At 43.4% G+C, this 20,320-nt stretch overlaps 1 protein-coding gene across 1 annotated transcript in view; it reads right to left on the bottom strand.

Annotated features, from left to right (window-relative positions):
- The window catches only part of LOC307250300 (A disintegrin and metalloproteinase with thrombospondin motifs 20), a gene marked incomplete at both ends in the record, with an annotated part of 84,168 nt that overhangs the window by 39,717 nt on the left and 24,131 nt on the right, over positions 1-20,320 (bottom strand). Inside the window, 7 exons of the mRNA XM_080027343.1 lie at positions 1,431-1,526; positions 4,809-4,926; positions 5,265-5,401; positions 6,245-6,426; positions 7,001-7,146; positions 16,963-17,067; positions 17,413-17,554. Coding sequence (XP_079883469.1) covers positions 1,431-1,526; positions 4,809-4,926; positions 5,265-5,401; positions 6,245-6,426; positions 7,001-7,146; positions 16,963-17,067; positions 17,413-17,554 — 926 coding nt within the window. The remainder of the gene's footprint in view (positions 1-1,430; positions 1,527-4,808; positions 4,927-5,264; positions 5,402-6,244; positions 6,427-7,000; positions 7,147-16,962; positions 17,068-17,412; positions 17,555-20,320) is intronic.

The raw sequence follows: 20,320 nt of genomic DNA, 5'->3' as shown, positions 1-20,320 counted from the left end.
TTCATCACAAGCATGACACAGAGCTAAGATAATGTAAAAGGACTATCCGTCTTCAAGATTTCTTTTCACATTTTATTTTTTCATGATTGCTTTCTGCATTGATTTATCCTTTTTTTTTTTGTATTGGTATTTGTATGTGTAGATATTTCTTTCAGAACGACAATTGAGATCTACTGTACATTTCTTCATGTTTACTTGACAAAGCACAGCTGTGCTCTGGTGGATGTCTAAGTAGACCCAAGGATTCCCCTTTTGTGAAACATTTTCCCTGATAACGGTCATCAAGCCCTTAAGCAGGTGCGTTGATTTATATAGGTCTTTAGTTGATCAAGACTTTTGCAAAGTATCTTATGATAAAAGACAAAAGAATGTCATATAATACAGATACCAGATGGAAGTAATATGTTAAGAAATTTAAATAAAAAAAAATACAACTAAGTATAGGTAAATCAAAACAGGCGCTGAGTTGCCTTACAAGTCGAACTGGAGAAAGCTTTAAAGTTAATTTGCCATGTACGTAAGTTGTTCCTCACAAAACACTTTCTACATACTGTACAAGCCGCACTAACAAATAAGCAGCCAGGTTTAATACAGACAACACTCACTCAACGTGCGGCTTTGGCACTCAGCAACAGCTGCAGTCAAGCTTTCACACAGCAGCATGGCAAAGAGACCCCGCCAGATGTGTTTTCTGACAATTTGACTTCTTGAACCCAACTTGAACCATCTGAAAATGGGCGCCCCGTCCATTCTACATAGGCAAAAGTCTTTTCTTGTTTCCTCTCTCTCTCTGTCTCTCCCACATGCAAGCACACACACAGACACACACACACACACACACACACACACACACACACACACACACACACACAAACTCTGAGCCCAGTGGGTCCATCTAACCTTATACCCCTATATCCACTTTCATGCTCCACATGCCTCTAATTAGCACCTATTGCTGCCTCATTTATCTTTCTCAGGGGCTGACACTCCATTTGCTTTCCCAACCAACCCTACTTTGCCATGACCAGATGGACCAACGCCCCAGCACGTTTCCTTCATATACACTCCAATGACAGCCCCTTTTCCTTTCTGCAAACGCTTTGACAACAGTTTGGCCCGAGTTCCCCTTACCCGTTCCTTCACTAAAAGCCTGGGGGGGTTTATGGTCATGTTAAGGGATAATGGCATTGACCTATGGGGATGAGAACTGAAGGGGTGGAATATAAACATCTTATTAGGGTTGGACTGCTTCCATGTAATGGATTTATTCTTCCAAGAATAACCTTCAATTTGATAGGGTGTTGTTTGAAACCACATCGTTGCACGCACGCACGCGCAAGAACACACACACACACACACACACACACACACACACACACACACACACACACACACACACACACACACACACACACAGACTGCACACTCACCGAGGTAGTTGTCGTCCTCTGGCTTTCCAGAGTAGCTGACCTGTTTGATATCAATGTTGGTGGCTCCGGCTGGGATCCGCACCACTACGTTGTAACCTGGAAAAGAAGAAAAGGAAAGAATGAGACACTGACAGAGACGGAGAGCACAGAAAATGACAACACATTATGAAAAGGTCTCATAGGGGAAGCAATGAAGCAACAACAACATCAGTGTGATGACCGCACCTCAACTTTTTATAATAGCTCCACTATGCTTAACCAAAATCCCAGTCAGGGAAGTCCGCTTCCAACCACCAGGGATTTAAATGTCACACTTGGAAAAATACGGGGAAAAAAAGGCACAGTCCTCTCAAATAACCTGCAGGAGGCCTTGTTTTAGTCTCAGAGGCCCGACCCGTGAAATGATATGTAATTATTCCCTGGACCTATACCTTTGGCCTGTAATTACTACGCCGGGCCTGTTGTCCCATGATAAACTAACATAGAAAACGAGTGTCCATGAGGGAGAGGGAGCGCGTGAAAGCCCAAGAGGCGACAATGAAAATATAGGGCTGGAGACTTAACAGGGGCCAAGGAATGAAATAGGATACAAGGGAAATGGGACCAATACATTTATTTTATGTACTGACAGGAATGCAGCTGTAGCAGCAAGCTTTGCAAACTGTAAGCTTATATTGAATGCTCACATTTTTACTCTTTCTATTTCTTCCATCATCCAGTTTTGGATTCAAATCCTGAATTGGCCATAGCTGCACTGTGCTTTGTTTACTTTTTGTACAGCATTTCAAGAGTATTTAAATCTACAGATTGTGCACATTGTTGTACACCCAACATACATAACAAACCCTGTATAGTTAGTGTCTAATTTTTAACATTGTCTGTTACATATATTTTATAATCGGTCAGGTCAGGTTTCCAACTACCTACTGCTGCCTTCAAACTAAAATGTAAACTGAAAGAAATTGGAGGAAAGGTGTGGGCTGGTGTGACGTGATGGTTTATCTGACACCTTGAGCCACTCGGGGGCAGCACTTGGTTTACATTTCTTCTCCCATCAACCGTGGAGATCTTACATACTGACACACACTGACACACACACACACACACACACACACACACACACACACACACACACACACACACACACACACACAGGGTAATGTCATCCAAAGCCATGTCAATCATGACTGACAACCATTTCCGTTTTAGCCCACGCTTTTCAGGAAAAAGGAAACAACTTATATTGCTTTAAAACCCAAACCCCAAAACAAACCTTTTCACCACAACACAAAAGCCCACAGTATATCTACAGTGAGTCGCCCTTGTCGTTTAGTGTTACTGTTTTTAGATATCATGTTAAACTCCCTCCCTAAACACTGTGGACAGGATAAGCCCATAAAACAACAAAGGCATATGAACTTAAGAAAGCAAATCCAACGATCGCCACCAGCCCAGCCCCTACTAGTACTCAATGAGGGAAACACTGTATCCAAAATCCATCTGAGACCTTGGAGATCCCCCCCAGCTTAGCAACTGACCACACAAACAATCCTCCGCCACCACAGAGTGACCCAGGGATGAACACTAAACACACACACCAGCCCCGGGGGAAAGAAAACACAACCATGCTGCACTTATAGAGAGTGTCAGGGTTTTACACTCACACAAGTTTCTCTCTGCTACTCATAAGAAGATGATGTATTTATAGAGTGGTCAACATGAGTTTTAAGCCTTACCCTTTCACAAGACTTAAAGTGCTATGAGGAAATTTGAAAATATTTCTGAAACAGTCTCATTTTTCCTCTGATGATCAGAAATGACATGGAACAGCAAACGAGACCATCCGTGCAAAGAATGCTATTTTTATATTGTTTTTTTTAATGCCTTTGTCATGGGTACGCTCACTCAGGAACTACAGCTGGCGTAGTAAAAAACGCTACCGCTTTTGTCCAAAAGGGGTGCAAGAAGTAACACAAACTAATAAAAATGAAAGTGATTCATGCCTTTATGACTTAGCCAAGAGATATGGTGCTGGACATCAAACCCTAAATGGCTCTCTTTTAAGACTTGAAGAAACTTGAAGGGGTGTGACTGAAAAAAAGTTTACATAGGTAATCACAATTTTATAAACAACTATGAGTCAACTTGAACTCATACATCCTCACTCTGTAAAGCTTGTTTACTTTTTTTTGGAGGGGGGGGGTGATATTTTTGCTGGGTTGGTTGTCTTGAGACACTCCAAACCAAGCATTTGTTAAGGTCAACAGTGGTTTTTATGATGTAGTCCAAAATGGGAATAAAACCTGACTGCCTTAAGTCTTAGCTCATCAAACATCTCAATTCTTGGAGAAAGACCTCGCAAAAACGTCAAAGTGTCATGTATTTATGTTACATGTTATGTAATGCTGTGCAAATAAGCTGATACGTTGAAAGGGTTTCAGGTCTCAGTTATATGAAAACCCCATTACCATGTATCAACACCCTCTAAGGAAAATGTTTATACGCTGTGTTATTTCAACTGTCAGCTCAGCACTCTGAAACCTGATCGACGTGTTTCTTTAATTGCAATTTGCTAAATGAAGATGTGACTTCGCTTCCCAAAAGACAAAACAAAAGAAAACACAATGAAATAGAAAAAGAACAAAAGTGTGAACGACAGAAAGACAGGACTGGAGGACCCAGGAACTGAGGGATATCTTGCCTGGGCTGTACTCCCACTCAAGTTCTATTTCTTGAGGTCAAGCCAGATTTCAGACAGTGCCTGTTTTTTTCCAAACAGAGTCCTCAAACCCTGTGCCCCCATCCGACAGTGTGCAGAAAGAAAGCAGATGGATAAAGAGAGAGAGAGAATCTGAAGCCCCAGCGCCAAACAAATGCAAAGTAAACATGACAGCGGCCACACCCAGGGCTTTTAATGCTGATGCTTCTGCTGTTTTACTGCCCAGACCAACCAGAAAAAATAAATGGTTGGATGCAATCAGCACTTGGCCCATGTCAAAACACCGCCTTAAACAGAACAGTTCAAAAGGGTGATGTCAGATTTTGTGTTTGCTATCGAAGACACGAAAGAGCGAGATCGCTGTCTTCATCAGTTTCTGAAACCTTTGGAGAAGATTGATGTGCTCCGAAGTGCACATTGTTGCTGAAAAATCTAAATGCAATGCGGTTAAACGTAACCAGACATGACATCAGAATCTCATGTGAGCATACAGCATGTCAGCATTACTGGCAGCCGCATGGAACTGAAGTCTCTCTTAGCCCTTCTATGTATACTGTGCACAAGATATAGTAGCTGACGTACAGAATGTTTAATACCAACACTTTCTTTTGTAAACCCCTAAGCTATTAGTGTATGTCACCTAAGCAGCGAGGACCTACCATATTGAGCGTCGTTGAATGTCCCCGCCAGGGTTTTACAGGAGGAGTTGTCCCCGCCACACACTCCACACTTGTCATTCCTGGCCTTTGAGTTGAGAACGTGGTCGCAGCCTGCTTGCTGAAGACGCAGAGATGAAGAAGGGAAGGAAAACAAATGTGTGATGTGAAGGGATTGAGATAAAAAAAAGTCTTAAAAGAATGAATGTTTTGAAACAGGCATTTGTCGGCAGTGTCTCACGGACATCAACAAATGCAGGTGTTTCTGATTGTCACACTGAAAACTCCGGCTCCATCTTTTCCGGTAATTACAAATGTTGATCGTGTAATAGTACAATAATACTGAACATCCATAATGTAGCTTTGACATGGATAAACATACCGTATGTGGCACTACAAATTGTGATAGTATGAGAATATGGGGGGTTGGGGTAAATTCAATATAAAAGACGACTATACCCTGCAGAGGCCTTGAACACAGATGTCAAAGGTGTCCGTCCCACACGGGGTGCCGTCGGTGACACGGTCTTTCAGCTGATAGTACGCCGTAGTCCCGGCAACCCGACAGAAGAGCTTACAACGATCCTTCATTAGAACTAGAAAATAAAGTAGAGCAAAACAATTGCTATTAATAAGAATAAGAAAATTACAATTCTAAAAAAACACAACACCTTAAATTTGTCTTATACTTTTATCTGCTGTCTGGAATAATGTGACAACATACTGGCTCCAGTGGGCTTGGCCTGTTTGCTTGCATCGCATCAATTAAATGAATGAATCACTTGCAGTAACTTAGACATGGTGGTCTTTGCCAGATGGCATTCTCATGTAGCTGGGCAGGCCAATCTCGGCATGGAACGAGATACGGCTGGGAGATGGAAAGCTGCCAGAAAGGTTTGTATGGAAAGGATGTTTGTTGCTGTAGTGTTGCTATTGCTAAGCGTTTAAGTAAAGATTTACCCCAGGTAGCCCTTATCAAGGCAATGCAAAGTATGGTAAAGGAAAGAAACACACACACATATATATATATATATATATATATTCATATTCATTAATTACTTAATGTACTTATTTATTTAAGTTAAAAGTGGAGGCAGCGATTCTGGAGAACGCTAGTTGTCAAAATCGATTTTGGTCAAAATGAATATCTTCTTTTACAGAGCCTAGGCTGTGATTTAACACCAGATTATTTATTATTTCAGTGTGTGCACACAGAACGGACAGTTTCACAAGGAGATATTCACTGATTTTGACCAAAAGTGATTTTGACAACAAGCGTTCTCCAGAATCACCGGCTCCACCTTTAAATGCACCAAGCAAGGTGTATCACTGGCTTCAACCCTCATAGTATAGTAAATAGTATACGTGTGTGATGTTGCAGCACAAGATGCCACAGCAGAGTCAAATGACATGTGTTCGGATGCCATTGCTGTACTCACTGCCGCTGTACTTGGGCACCCAGCGGACGGAGGGAGGTAGACCGTTGATGTTGAAGTGCTTGCCGTCAAAGTGAGAGCACTGCTCCTCGCGGAAATCTTTCTGTCCTCGTGGACACGGCTCAGTGTTGCAGGAGCGGAACTTCATCCTGCGACCCACACAGAACTTCCCGCCATTCCTGGGCCTGGATTAAGACAAGACGCATCACCTAGGTTCAATATTAAGATCATTTTCGCTCTCATTTTACTGTTGCTTTATGACTTTGTTGTCTACAATTTAAAGGTGCAGTCAGTAATTCTGTAGAAGGCTCAAAATCAGTAAATATCTCATGCTCCGCTACCTGTCCATACCATATACACGCTGAGATAATATCTGGTGTTAATACATAGCCTAGGCTCTGTCAACAAAGGGGTAACACCATAGCTAGCAACATGCCTTTTTACAGAGCCTAGGCTGTATATTAACACTGAATTATTTTTTGTCAGCGCTCACACACAGTAAGGGCAGGATTCAGATTGTGAGGAGATATTCACTGATTTTGACCAACAGTGATTTTGCTTGCACCTTTAATTCACACTAAGGAAACAAGCTAGCTGATGGGTGTTGCTTTAAAAAGTTTCGAGACCAATTGAATCTGACATTGAGGTTAGTAACTGACTTAGGCTTGTTTACACCTCTCAATCGGGCATGACTGCTCTGCTTTGTTTTACTACTGTACTTGGTGGTTGAGAGTCTTAATACAGAGTCTTCATTCTTACTCGGGCTTGTTACAGTCTCTGCCGTTGCTCCGTGTTCCTCCACCACAGGACCTGGAGCAGGCGCTGTAGGGCCCCCAGGGACCCCACTCCCCGTGAACCGGCTGCAGGTCCAACTCCTTGTTCACACACATGCCGTGTCTGCAGTACTGCATATGAATAGAGAGGAAAACACACACACACACACACAGGTCATGTTAGAAAACAATGTGTGAAACTCCTGTAGTGCCGAAGACAAACACAGACTGTTTCAAACACGTTTCTCCTGTAGAGTCATTGCACCCACAGCTGGGGAGCGGTGATTCTCTTTGCCCTTCTTAATTCTCTGTTTTGATCTCAATGTAAACCTTAAAAGAAATCCTAATTCAGCTGATGTTTACCCTCACCGAAAGGCATACAACTCCTCCAGCTGTCCAAAGAAGAAATGGGAGAAGGAGCGAGTGACATTGATACAGACAGATATAGAGAAAGTGAAAGACAGTAAAAGTAGTGTCAATTAGAGTAACCAGAAACTGAAATGTACAGTAGGTGCCACAAACATTCTTTGAGGTCAATCAAATCTATATTGTATGTTGGGGGTGTTCTTTTTGAAGGGAGCTCTAGTCTTATATCACATGTCCCTTCCATCAGCCTCGGACCGATTCCAAAACCATATAGTCATGATGAAAGACATGTATTTAACCCACCCAATAGATATGTCAGTAAGACATTACTGTTTGCTTCTCTCTTTGCACAAAGTGACACAAAATATTTCACATGAGCTCCCCGCTCTATAAGCCTGATGCAACTATTAGGCATTCCACATAAAATGAGTAAGTAGGATTTTTGACATAAAGCTAGTTTAGCCACAATAAGAATTCTGTCAAAATAAAATAAAAACCTCTGATATGCAACGGACAATGGGGCGAAACAGGAGAAATTCTTTCTTGAAATCATCTTCGGCTTGGCTTCTAAATAAACAAAATAACATAATAAAGATTTTCCTTACAGTAGACCCACTGAGACATAGAGAGAAAATAAGGCGCCCAGGTATCAAACAGTGTATCGCCACTGTGACCAACTACTTTGCCAAGAAGTGCTGACACTGCCTTCATAAGCAAAAGCGAGCACGGCAGGCCCATTTCCCTTTGTGTGTAACCAAATCCGACTTCTCACTGACTGAAGCTATCGGAGGGGTCCTGTTCACTGAAAGAATGCAAGACAGGACGGCGTCTGTCTGGGTACGCAGCCCGCCCGCCTGCCTGCCTGCCTGCCTGCCTGCCTGCCTGCCGTCCGGGCACACACAGGCACGGGGAAGCAGTGGCACCGTGATTAGGAAACTCTAGAGTGGTGATAACATGTGGAACCAAGTTCATTACCGGCTTGACATCAGGAGCTCCCTTCTCCTGTTCTGCTGTCTGTCTACTCAGGTACACACCGCTATCAAAGTCTAAAGAAAAAAAGAGGATGCTATTTGCGGATAACTTAGTGTTGTGTTGTTGTGTTACACCCATAACCAGGTCAACTGGCCAAACGCCCATTCCACTACAAGTCACTCAATCCGCTACTCCAGATAAAATAAAACTAAAAGACTGTGCCTGTTCTCAAGACTCTCGAGAACCCTGCAAGATAGTTTTTTAATTATTACGCTAATAAACCAGGGAGGATATCACTCATCTGGCCAGTTTCCGATTGGACATACATTTGCAACTTGCAGCGATAACCTTACATAGGTGAACACCTGCAAAAGTGTAAAGTCGTACACACAAACACATATATACACACACACACACACACACACACACACACACACACACACACACACACACACACACACACACACACACACACACACACACACACACACACACACACACACACACACACACACACACACACACACACACACACACACACACACACACACACACACACACACAGAATTTGGCACTGTACGGTCCTGGCCTCGTATGTATGTTTGTTGCAAATGTAATGATGGAGTGTGAAGTCTTTGCACATGACGGACAGGTGTGAACAGCTGCAGGGTATATGGACTAAACAAGCCGCCCACAAACATTTCCGAAATACAGACCTGGGTTTGAGCAAGGGCCCGGGCTTTTTTCTTTCTTCCCCGTCTGACTCTGCTGTAAAATGCAAACTGAAAAGCACTGATAATGTTGTTGAAGCACTAACAATGGGTTTTAGAGGACAATTTAAACATAAGAGGCACTAAATGGAATGTGATAAAACATTAGTGAAAATGGCTTCCACACCACGAAAAGGCAAACAGGTGCTGGTTCTCGTTAGGTTGTGCAAACTCCTTGCTGGCTTAACAAGTAGAAGTTCACGGAATCGTCAAAGAAACACATTCTAAGAATTTTTCTTTAGACTTTGCCTTAATTACAACTCAAAAGTGTTCTGCCCCCTTTCCCCCACCTTCAGCTTGGGGACTTACTTTCAACCCTGGACCTGAGCATCCCTTCTATACCTCCACCCATCCCCCTTATCCCCCTTATGACCATGCAGGGACCACCACAGTGCAGCCAGGCGGCAGCAACCTTAAGGAACTGTCAAACACAAGGCACACTGTCTGTCAGAGAGGACCAAAGCCTGTGTAAGCCTCTGAGGCATTCCACTCCCCCCACTGGCACCCTGTGTTTACAACCGTTTTGTTTGGCTTGAAAAGGTGAAAAGAAGAAAGAAGGAAAAGGGGGGGAGTGGAAGGAAAAAAACATCTGTGTGAGATGATGTATGTGTGTGCATGTGTGTGTGTGTGTGGGGGGGGGGGGGGGGGGTTTGTGTGTGTGTGTGTGTGTGTGTGTGCGTGCGTACACATGTGAAAATGTGTGTCAAGTGTGAGAGTGATTGCTTAGAGTCTGGAGGCATCTGGGGGCCACGCTCAATTCCAATTAGCCTCTCTTTCTGAAATGCACTAACACACACCCTTGGAATACGCCGAGGTGAAAGGCAGTCTTGGCAAAGCTCAAGCACGCATTAGGGACGCAGGCACACCCTGCGCTCGAAAGATTGTCAAAATTTGCCCCCCCAATTTGGAATGTGGTGAGACATTTGAAGGTCTTGCGAGAAAACCTGTCCAGCTGTGACTATAGCATGTGTTTCAAATTAGGAATCTTAGAGAGACACACGCTGACTCACCAGCTAATACCAAGCCACCCATGTGCATATGTTCATACACATATTTCACACAAATGCATGTTGCACGCGCTGTATGTAGATACTCAGATAACATACATGGTGAAACACACACCATTGACTCTTTGCTCTTCAATCACAAACCACCACATCAAACTAAACAATTTAAGCAACTTAGCCGGACAGCCACAGAGGGTATAGTGTACCAGCATGCTAACCTCAACAGCGGGAATAGTATCTAAGGGGAGAGCAGCATCTGCTCTGAGCACCTCAGCTGGCTGCTTTGGAAGTTAGCACCCTGTAATTGCCAGGAAACTGTTGCAGGGAGCACCTCATTTCTGAACCCAAGCCATACATCACCACAGGAATTAGAAGGCAGCGGACCGATTTAAAAAAGAAAAAAAAAAAGAAAAGCCCTTTCATTTTAGAACGGCCATTTCCAAAAGGCATCACCTTTCATGTCACGGACGGTGTCTTTCTCATGGCTCTGGGATCGGAGTTGACTTTGGCCTTGGCCCGTAAGGAGGTTTGTGTCATTGTCTCTGACAGGCACTCTGTCCTCTCCACAATGCACAATTAAAAACAGCCCTGCAATCCTCATAAACTTCTGAAACATCTTGAGTCACCTGTCAAATTTGCACAACGTGGACCACCACTGTCGATTTTCAATATTGCATCATTCACTTTTACTAATAACTTGACCTGGAGGTGAGAGGTGATAGGGCACCCATCAATCTAAACACTAGTGAAGTATTCAAAGACTGAAAATAAGTCAAATGACAGAGTGTTTTTTTGAGATAAGATTTACACTGACACCTTTATCACCGTTATTTGCATATTTCCTCTTTGCGTTTGTGTTGAAAGTGTGAGAAGACAGGAGGGATAGATGAGCAAGAGAGACAGCGTGAAAAAGCAGTGACGCCAACCAACCTCTAGTCTTATTATATATCTCTTCACTTTGGTTCCTATGCGCTTTTTCCACTCTCTGTGATCATCTTTCCAACAATTAGAGGGGTTGTCATTAGATTGACTTTGCTCTAGAAAAACTAATATGGTTGCTACTAAAACGTGCCTTAAATCAATAAGGTTTGTATTAACCATAGGCGTAAAGATGATGTGCAGTGTAAAATGATGAACCTTCCTAGAATGTTCCACTCTGAGACTTTTGACAATTTTTATTTTTTTTAAACATGCATTATTTTTGGGGGCTAATTGGGGGCAGCATAAGGAGCTCTAAATACAACATTAACATTGTTGTGTCGGCGGCAGGCAGCTGTTTTCACCCAAAAAAACTATCAGCAAATAGACAAAACTAGCAACTAGCTGTTATTAGTTAGCTAAGCAAGTTGGTGGAGCATCAAAATATGGGGCCTACTTTACATTCAACAAGTGACAGACTGACAAATGAAGGCTGATGCCGCTCCATGACTATTAGATGAGAAATTGTTTGCTAACCTGTTAGCTATATAACTTATATAACTTTGTACTGTGTATGTCAGGTGTTGGGATTTTAGCCTCTTGTCATTGTGTAGTTGTTTACACCTTCGGCCAAATATCACCTAATTTCACATAATAATTCAATATTATTAACTGCATTTTGGGGTAGACATTATAATCATGCAAATACATTGTTTTTGTTCTACATTGCCAGCAATGAAAGCTCCACTCATTGGCACAGTAATTCCATCAGCAAACTACATGAATGCTAACACAACAATCCTCTTGTAAGCCCCAATCCACAGATGTCTGTGATGATGGCAAATCAAAGTGGCAACATCCTACAAATGTCCAGAGATTAGCTGAGAGTGACACTGATACCAGTCTCACAATCCCCAAACTCCAGTATACAGATACACGCGCATGCACACACACACACGCACACACACACACACACACACACACACACACACACACACACACACACACACACACACACACACACACACACACACACTCTGTCCCAGCATCGTACGACAAGTCTGTCAGGCTGCCAGGGAGCTGCAGCCAACACTCACCGCCTCCGCCAACAGACTCCATTCTGCCCTGGCTTCACTTTTCAAGACCTCGCTATCTCACTCTAATTGGCTGAAACCAGAGCAGGTCGTCATTCCTTTTTTTCTCCAGGAATGTTCTGGAAATCCAAAACCACTTCCCGTTTATTCACTTCCACTAACCACTCAATTAAGCCCCGATTAAGAGTAACTGGGTTTAACACAAAGTCAGAGAAAAGCTCAGCAAGCATTCATCGGGATGAATGAAATCAAACACTCGTAATCACGACACAATTTTGTTTGACATTTCGCAACAAATTCCCCCCCCCCAAAAAAAATGTCTTTAAAGACAAGCTTACGGTCAAGACAAACATTCAAGTTAGCAATAAACTGAACAATAAGAACTTTTTAATAGCAAACACCACAGTTTATTCAAGCTCCGAGTTCACTTTCTTCCCCCTCTGCCACCCACTGAGCGACGACGTGGTGAAAAGCAGCACAGGGCTGTGGATACAGGGCCAAGCGGTCCCTGGCTATGGCTTGAATGGCTCTTATTGACCATGCTGGCTGGCCCCTAATCTACACACACACACACACACACACACACACACACACACACACACGCACACAAACACACACACACACACAGAGACACGTCTGAATGTGTGCATGTGCTTACACTTATGAAATTTAGATACTTTTGCAAGTGTATAAATGCAACCACACACAAAACTACTACATGCGTGCATGCAGACACTATCAAAACATTGCACAACCACACACACGCACACACACACACACCCACCACACACACACACTCACAGTCGAACAGGCAGAATCCTTTTGAAGAGTGTGAGGGGACCGAAAGGGTGGGGGTGTGTGGTGTGTGGTGTGTGGTGTGTGGGGGGTAAGGGAGAAAGAGCAGAGAGAAGAGGAGGATGGAGGACAGGGTGGCGGTATTTATAGACAACAAGTGATGGGATGCCCTCGTTAGTGCACGGCCCACTGAGCCAGATGACAGACGCACCGCCAAGAGGTCATGTGACCGCATTACTCACTCCGGCGCCCTGTGAGAGGGCCTGCAGAGCAACAGAGAGGGAGCGAGGGAGGGAGGGGAAGGAAGAGAGGCAGAAGAGGAAGAGCACAGAGAGTCAGAGGAGAAGGTGAACCGAGGGGAGAGGGGAGGGGGGAGTAAGCTACCCGTGAACCCTGGCCTGCAGTGCCCTATTTTAACCAAGCTGTATACAAACACTATTTTTTTTCCACTCTTCATTTCCGTGATGTGCCTCTTCCCCAAATGTTTGGGCACTGACTGACCTCAATTACCCGATGCGGTCACAACTTTGTTTCGTAACCCCAAAGAGGACAAAAACTCTCCCCCAGACAAACCAGGAGTTGACAGCAAAAAAAAAAAGGTCTTTACAACAAGAGGTGACGTTTCCCCATGTAATTGCTTAAAATGACATGTCAGACTTTTGCTCTAATGATAGGCTACACACACACACACACACACACACACACACACACACACACACACACACACACACACACACACACACACACACACACACACACACACACTCCCCTTCAGGGCTCTGCAGACACCTCAGAGGCCAAGAGCGCGACCCAAGACCCTCTAAAGCCTTTAGACCTGAACCTCATGACTTCTTCAGAAATGAGTGAGAAGGTGTGATAGATGCCGAGCAGTAAGAATGTGTATAGGAAAGGACCATAGACTGAATATGGACAGGAGGACGCATAGGGAGACACAGTGGATGAAAGCAAGGGAGGCCCCATACCAGGAAACACAAAGAATGAACAAAACAATACCGACACAAGAGAATCAAGGAGAATCATCAAGGTTTGCAGATTATCTGACTTTTGAGGCTGGCATACGCAACAACAACAAAAAACTACGTCTCGCACACACGCAAACACACCAGACCAAAAATACCACATAAAAGAGCTCTTGTGTGGGCAGGTGAGTGTCAGTGCTGGGTCTCCCCCCCGCCCCCCACCCTCTCTTTCAACTCACGCTACTTCAAACAGCTCCCCTGCATGAAGATGAGGGGACTGGGCCATTGACACTACAAACAAAAGGTGGTGCTTCAACTCCAACACATAAAGAAATAATGGAAAAGCTGTTGATTTTTTTTTGTATTAAACTCATTCATATAGCGTTTGGATTAAAACCTCTCAACAACTACTACACTGTGTAGTTGTTGAAGTTGTTGTAGTCTACACAGACAGCCATGTTTCCCAGACAGTGAATCATAATGGCTTTGGTGAAGCCCTGATCCTTGTGTTACCTTCAGAGCTTCCACGCTCCGAACCGTAGTTGGGAGCGAGCTGCTATCATACTAATAATTTGGCTCGTTGCAGGTAACTTGCGTCTAGTGGTCCGGTTTAACAGAGCCGAAAAACACACCGTGTGAGACGTTGGTTGGTTGCAGCAATGAACACGGGCTTTATTACTTCCACAGTGGTACATTCACGGGCATAAAAGGCACTTGCTTGCTAGCTTTAGGCTGGAGCATGGACTACACATGACTATCACATTCGCACCTTATGCCTGCGTTTGCTGTTTTCATGTACATGATATAGTGCAACCGCGGGAATTTTTCCACGTTTGCACCGTTTCGTGTTGCCGTGAGAACAGGGCCTTAGATTGCAACACTTGCTCTAAAAAAGCAACAATGAGGTTAGCATTTTTGGATTTTAAGTTAAATGTTTTGACAATTTTAAGCAAAAACTTCAACCTTTTATGGATATTTGTGATCCGCACATTATGAATAAAACACTATCGCTATCCCTCAATTTTTAATCCAGCACAGTTAGGCCTAGGCTATCTGTTTTTTTTGTCCAAATGTGTTGATGACCAAAGCACAACGCTAACAATAGCATTTCCAACATCAGCAAATTAACTTAAGAGCTAATTAGCAAATATCTAACCATGACCATGAACTTTGTAAAGATTAGGCTACAGTACACCTGTAAAATATCAGCATGTTAGCACTGCCGTTGTGAGCCTGTTTACATGCAGTTAGCATTGAGGTAATATCACTGCTGTTCCTAGCAGCTAGCAGACTCAGACATGTTTAATGTAGCTTTTGGTTTTAGCTGACATCTAGCTTGCTAGTATAAAATGTGGCTAAATGTGGTTAAATTATCATAACCGTTCTGGTTATAACCTAAATGTGTATGTCTATGTGGACCTGTAAACTACCAAATTAACATTTGTGGGGTTCCAATCCATTGTTATCCAACTAAATCAGCTCATATTGGCTTCAGAGTTTGTAGCTTATTAATACAAACCTGGCCCGTTACTTTTAAGTGCGGTTGTTGTAGTTGGATTAAGAAGTTAGCCATCCCGTTAACCTCTCCTCACTAGACTGAGACGATCCAAGGACCTAACATGGCCATGAGAGAGATGGAGCCAGATGAAAGGATATAGGGGATATAAGACTAACATGGGCCCTACACAGCAAAACACTCCTGGAGGGCAGAAGGTTAAGGATAGAAGAGAACTCTCTCTCTCCCTCTCTCTCTCTCTCTCTCTCTCTCTCTCTCTCTCTCATGCATGTTCCGAATGCTAAACATCAGCCCACCACATCCTCATCCCCCTGTACCTCCTGCCTCCCTCCCTCCCTCCCTCCCTCTCAGCAGAATCACTGATGTGAGCTCTTTGTGAGAGAGCGCTGGCTGGCCTCAGCCCGGGCTCTGTTACGGCCTGACCACTGACCCACTCACCCGCCTCTTAAAGAGGTTTGAGGGTCATGAGTTCACAACAAGGTGACTCAACTGTGAACGGCGGGCGGCATCCTCTTTCAAAGGCCCCACGTCTTCACCTTTCCCTCTCAGACTCTCTCTCCCTCTCTCTCTTCCCCCCCCCTCTGTTTCCCTTTTCTTTCCTCTCTCTCTCTGTCTTTCTCTCTCTCTCTCTCCACCCCTCCTTAGTGACTGACCCGCCGTCTCAGCCCTAATTAGCATAGCATCCCAGAGCGAGGAGAACATGAAGGCTAATGGGGGTTGGGGCCCCATAACAACAGTGAGGGTAAAGCTTCAAGTTTCTAACAAGGGCCATCACCTGACCACATTTACATGGGTCTGTGCGAGCAGAATGCAGGCAGGAGGAGAGTAATGGATGATAAATTATTCCTTTTTCTCTGTAGAGGAAGTGAAGTAGAAGGGGAATTCGGCATCAGGATTCAGAGCGGCACTGCATGGGAGGTTTTGGCTTGTGTTTGTAATGTTTTTTTGTTTTGTTGTTGATCAAATGCAACAATGCTGATTGAGTGAACAGAAAAAAATACATTCAGTATTGCAACACAAATATTTAAACCGAAACCCGTATTTGGGTTGGAAGCTAACTCAATCTGGATTCATAATTGTTGCAAGCAACTCATTGCATTTTTCTTACACTGTCTCTCATACTAGATTTGTAATTTTTTTTTTCTGAATTAGGTTAATTAAGTATGTCAATCTACTTAGTGTCCTGAGAGAAACAGATGCATTTTATTTATAGGTTAAGTTATCTAACAATATAGTGGTTGACCTAGACCATGCATAGCAGATTATTTGTGATGCACTTCTCAATCTGCAAAGGAATCAACTGTATGTAATTCACAAAAACTCCACTTCCTCATTGATTGTCATATTATTACAGGTGTCGAGTGCTACAATATAGTTTACCCCCAGAGTGACAGCAGCTCAACACAAGTTTCATTCTATCAACTTAACTATCTATGTATTAATCAAAAAGGTCAGTGTAATTCTAGTGTTGGGAATTGAACTCCAATGATCTGTTCATCAAGCAACACAGATCCACATGAAATGACTTACCATTCCATTTCCACAGTCCGTCCCATCAGCCAGTGGCATGTGCTGTGTGCGACATCCTTTATGGTCCCCCTCTGCACTTGTGCACCACAGCCTTTTGCACTGTTTCTGTGGTGGGGAAAAAAAATTGAGCGCTAGAGATTAATTATTTTGGCTGAGTAGGAAAAGAGCTTTGGAAGGAAGAATATGTGATTGTTTCTTTGTGTCTTCAAACGATGGTTTATATTACAGACATGTGCAAGATACAATTTTAATGGCTCAGCATAAGGATTACATTAGTGGCTTAGTTCAACTGTCTCCATGTATCAAAACGACAAGAAATTTACTGACAATTGAATGGAAAACTGCTCTGTGGGTTCATAAAAAACAAGATTTTGTGAGTGTGTGAGTAGACGAAAGTCTTTGTTCTGCACTTGTGCAATTTGTACTTGCTTTGACAGCAGGCCAACTCACCATGTAAGGGCAAATTTGAGAACCAGGTCCAAACATTAGTTCACACTGTCTGTTGGCATTGTAGATTTGACCAGGGAGGAGGGTGGGCAGCTCGTACGTCCTGCCTACGGGCTCATCAAGTAGGCACTCGCCATAGCCGGTGCTATAAAAAATTCAAATGAAAAAAGTACTGTTAATGACAAGGAAATACAAGTACACTTGAACACCAACATGCACCAGGTAAACTCTCCTGGTTTGAACATGTTCAGGGTAACCCATAATTTCATGACCCCCAACAGTATCAACATGTGTCCTCCTCTTTCAGAAAAGCAAAGTTTCTGTGTCTTTTTCTGTGATCCATCCTCATGTGGTCTGTAAAGTTACCTAACAGTGAGACTGATACCACTTACCTTCGATGGCTGTCACCATGAAGCTATAGAGTCAAGTGCCGCCCACTCATTGACTCAAATAGCATTCACATGTTTTTTAACCAAGGAGTATTCAGGGGGAAAACGAGAGAATTTGTAATGGTTAAGCAAATTGATCGAGTTACATTCATCTCTGCCAGCTCCAGCACTGCGGTACAATAACAGATTGTGCTGTATATAGCAGCCACACCCTGAGCCATGACACAGTAACAGAGACGACAAAAGCACAGCTGGACTAAATGTATGCATTGAAGGATTGCGTGTAAAAAATCATCCGCATTTACACTTGTGAAAAGGCACTAGTCAAACATATTAGCAGAGCGAGCCCATGCAGCCACAAAGGATCTCTTCTTCTTTCTGTGTTTACTTTTGTAAAAAAAAAAAGGAAACTGGCAGATGAGACGTCTATAGATGTGTCATCATTACACAACATGTCTGACAAATTTGAACTCGGGATTGAGCTGCTAAATACACCTGCACTATACAGCACCATGTGTGATGTGACAGGCCAATAATTACACAGGATTTTCCGCAGAGTTACAACCACTGTGTTTCTTTCTTTCCCCCTTTCATTTTCCAGCCATATAGTGTAAAAAAAAAGTGCAGCAAACATCACTGGGCAAGCAAAGGGGGATTGATTAAATATGAAGAAGTATCCAGCAGTGGAGGGAGATACTGTAAATGAAAGCTATTAGGAAGCCTGTCAAGGAATCATACACACAGTCCCATATTACGGTGTCTTTCAGCAGTTTGTCATCCGTCTAATCAGTGTCCTGGTACCTAACGGAATGATTATTAAGACCAAGGCAGACAGACAGACAGACAGACAGAAGGAGAAGGGGTCAGTGTGGTCATTCTTTTTTCTTTTTTTTCCCTTTTTTACACATGAAACATCTACTTTTCTTCTCTTTTTTTTCTAAAGAATATCGGCTGTGTGGGTTTTCAAGACGAGCGAGGCAATTCCTCTCTGGCACTCGAGAGGAGATTCCACACCTGGCAGCCATTGGGAAAAAAACTTGAAAGTCAGTTTATTTATAAGATGACATGCATTGGGGCTGTTGTGTGCTTGTCGGACGAGACTAAACAATAATAGCTCCAATGTACTGGATCTCCGTTTGCAAACTGTTGCAAGAAGTCTATAGTCAAATGTCGGTTTGATGGGTTTTTCGGGTGAAATGACACAGAACATAAATGTAAAGCGTGTGATCAAACAGCATCAAACGAACTGCAGCCATGCCGTCATGTCAGGGGATTTCACTCGGACAGCCTGTAGCCATTATTGTACATGGAGATATAGAAAGGGAAGATAGACAGGGGGGTTCTGTTACATATACTTAGAGATCCATCTTGATTTTATTCAGAAAATGACGGTCTGAAAAAAAAAAGCAATTTGGAGTTTTCTAAAGCTGCTGTCAAAAGTGGATAGGCTAATTTTCCGAGGTGCATAAAAAGGAAAATCATATAGGGCTTGCCCACTAGCACTGATTATGTGGTTTCAACAACACGGAGCGAACGCAGCAATCACTGGGGCAGCAACGGTGGGAGATTTGCATTTTACTTTTATATTTGGATTTTCGAGGCACGGTGCCAGAGGGAGGAATGAATGGTCGCTTTATGTAGCGGTTGACACATAATAACACTGCACAACAGGAGGACGCTTTTCATCAGCTCTCAGGTGCGGGAGTTCAGTGGACAATATTACAGCAACAGTGAGATAAAGGGGGAGAAGGAGGGCGATCCTTTGCCTTCTGAAAAGCGGGATGTTTAAGAGGTGGCGCGGCCTTTCGTTTTTTAAAACTTGTTGACGGGCGCAGATTGAATTTGCTCTCGAGGAGAGAATGGCTATAGTCAAAACACTGACGTACTTGACCAGGTCAGCCCACTGAGCAGCAGGAGTAATACTGTACAAGTGCTATAGTTTGAATCAATGCTCCTCATTGTTGGCTGGAGAAGGATTTCAAAAGCACTTGGGACTCCACTCTCCAAGGGCCTTTTTCCCACCGCCATGGCTCCCACACTCTCAAAATGCTGCTCTTACTTTCTACACACCTGCATTGTTTTGTTGGTCACATATGGTTAACAAATGTTAAAGTTGATCTCAAATCGTGTTTGACGTTTACATCATTCTCTTCCTGTTTTTTTTTTTGGTACAGCAATCAGCCCGACATAGCTGAGCCGGATCGGTACAAACTAATAAAGAGATCCTTCCCATCTGTTGAACTTTCCGGCCACTCCGTGTGTTGAGGTCATCTCTGGCTGGAAACTATGTGAAGCACAAACTTCAAACCTCCATACATAGGCGTCAATGCCTAACGCTGCGCACTCTGGTGATGCATCTGGTTCGACAACGCCGTCCTTTGTGAAGGCCTCCACAATTAACAGACGAAAAAACGGGAGGCAAAGATTAAAGGGTCATGTCCAGGGAAGATCTAATTATAAGTGACATTTCCCCATCGTAAAGGGAAGCCTTTCACCAGGATCAGCGACCCCCGGTGCTGAAG

Source organism: Ammodytes marinus (genome assembly GCF_949987685.1).
Source record: "Ammodytes marinus genome assembly, chromosome: 5".
NCBI classification, from domain to species: Eukaryota; Metazoa; Chordata; class Actinopteri; order Uranoscopiformes; family Ammodytidae; genus Ammodytes; species Ammodytes marinus.
The sequence above is the reverse complement of the archived record's forward strand: the minus strand, read 5'-3'. Positions and strand labels throughout refer to the sequence as shown.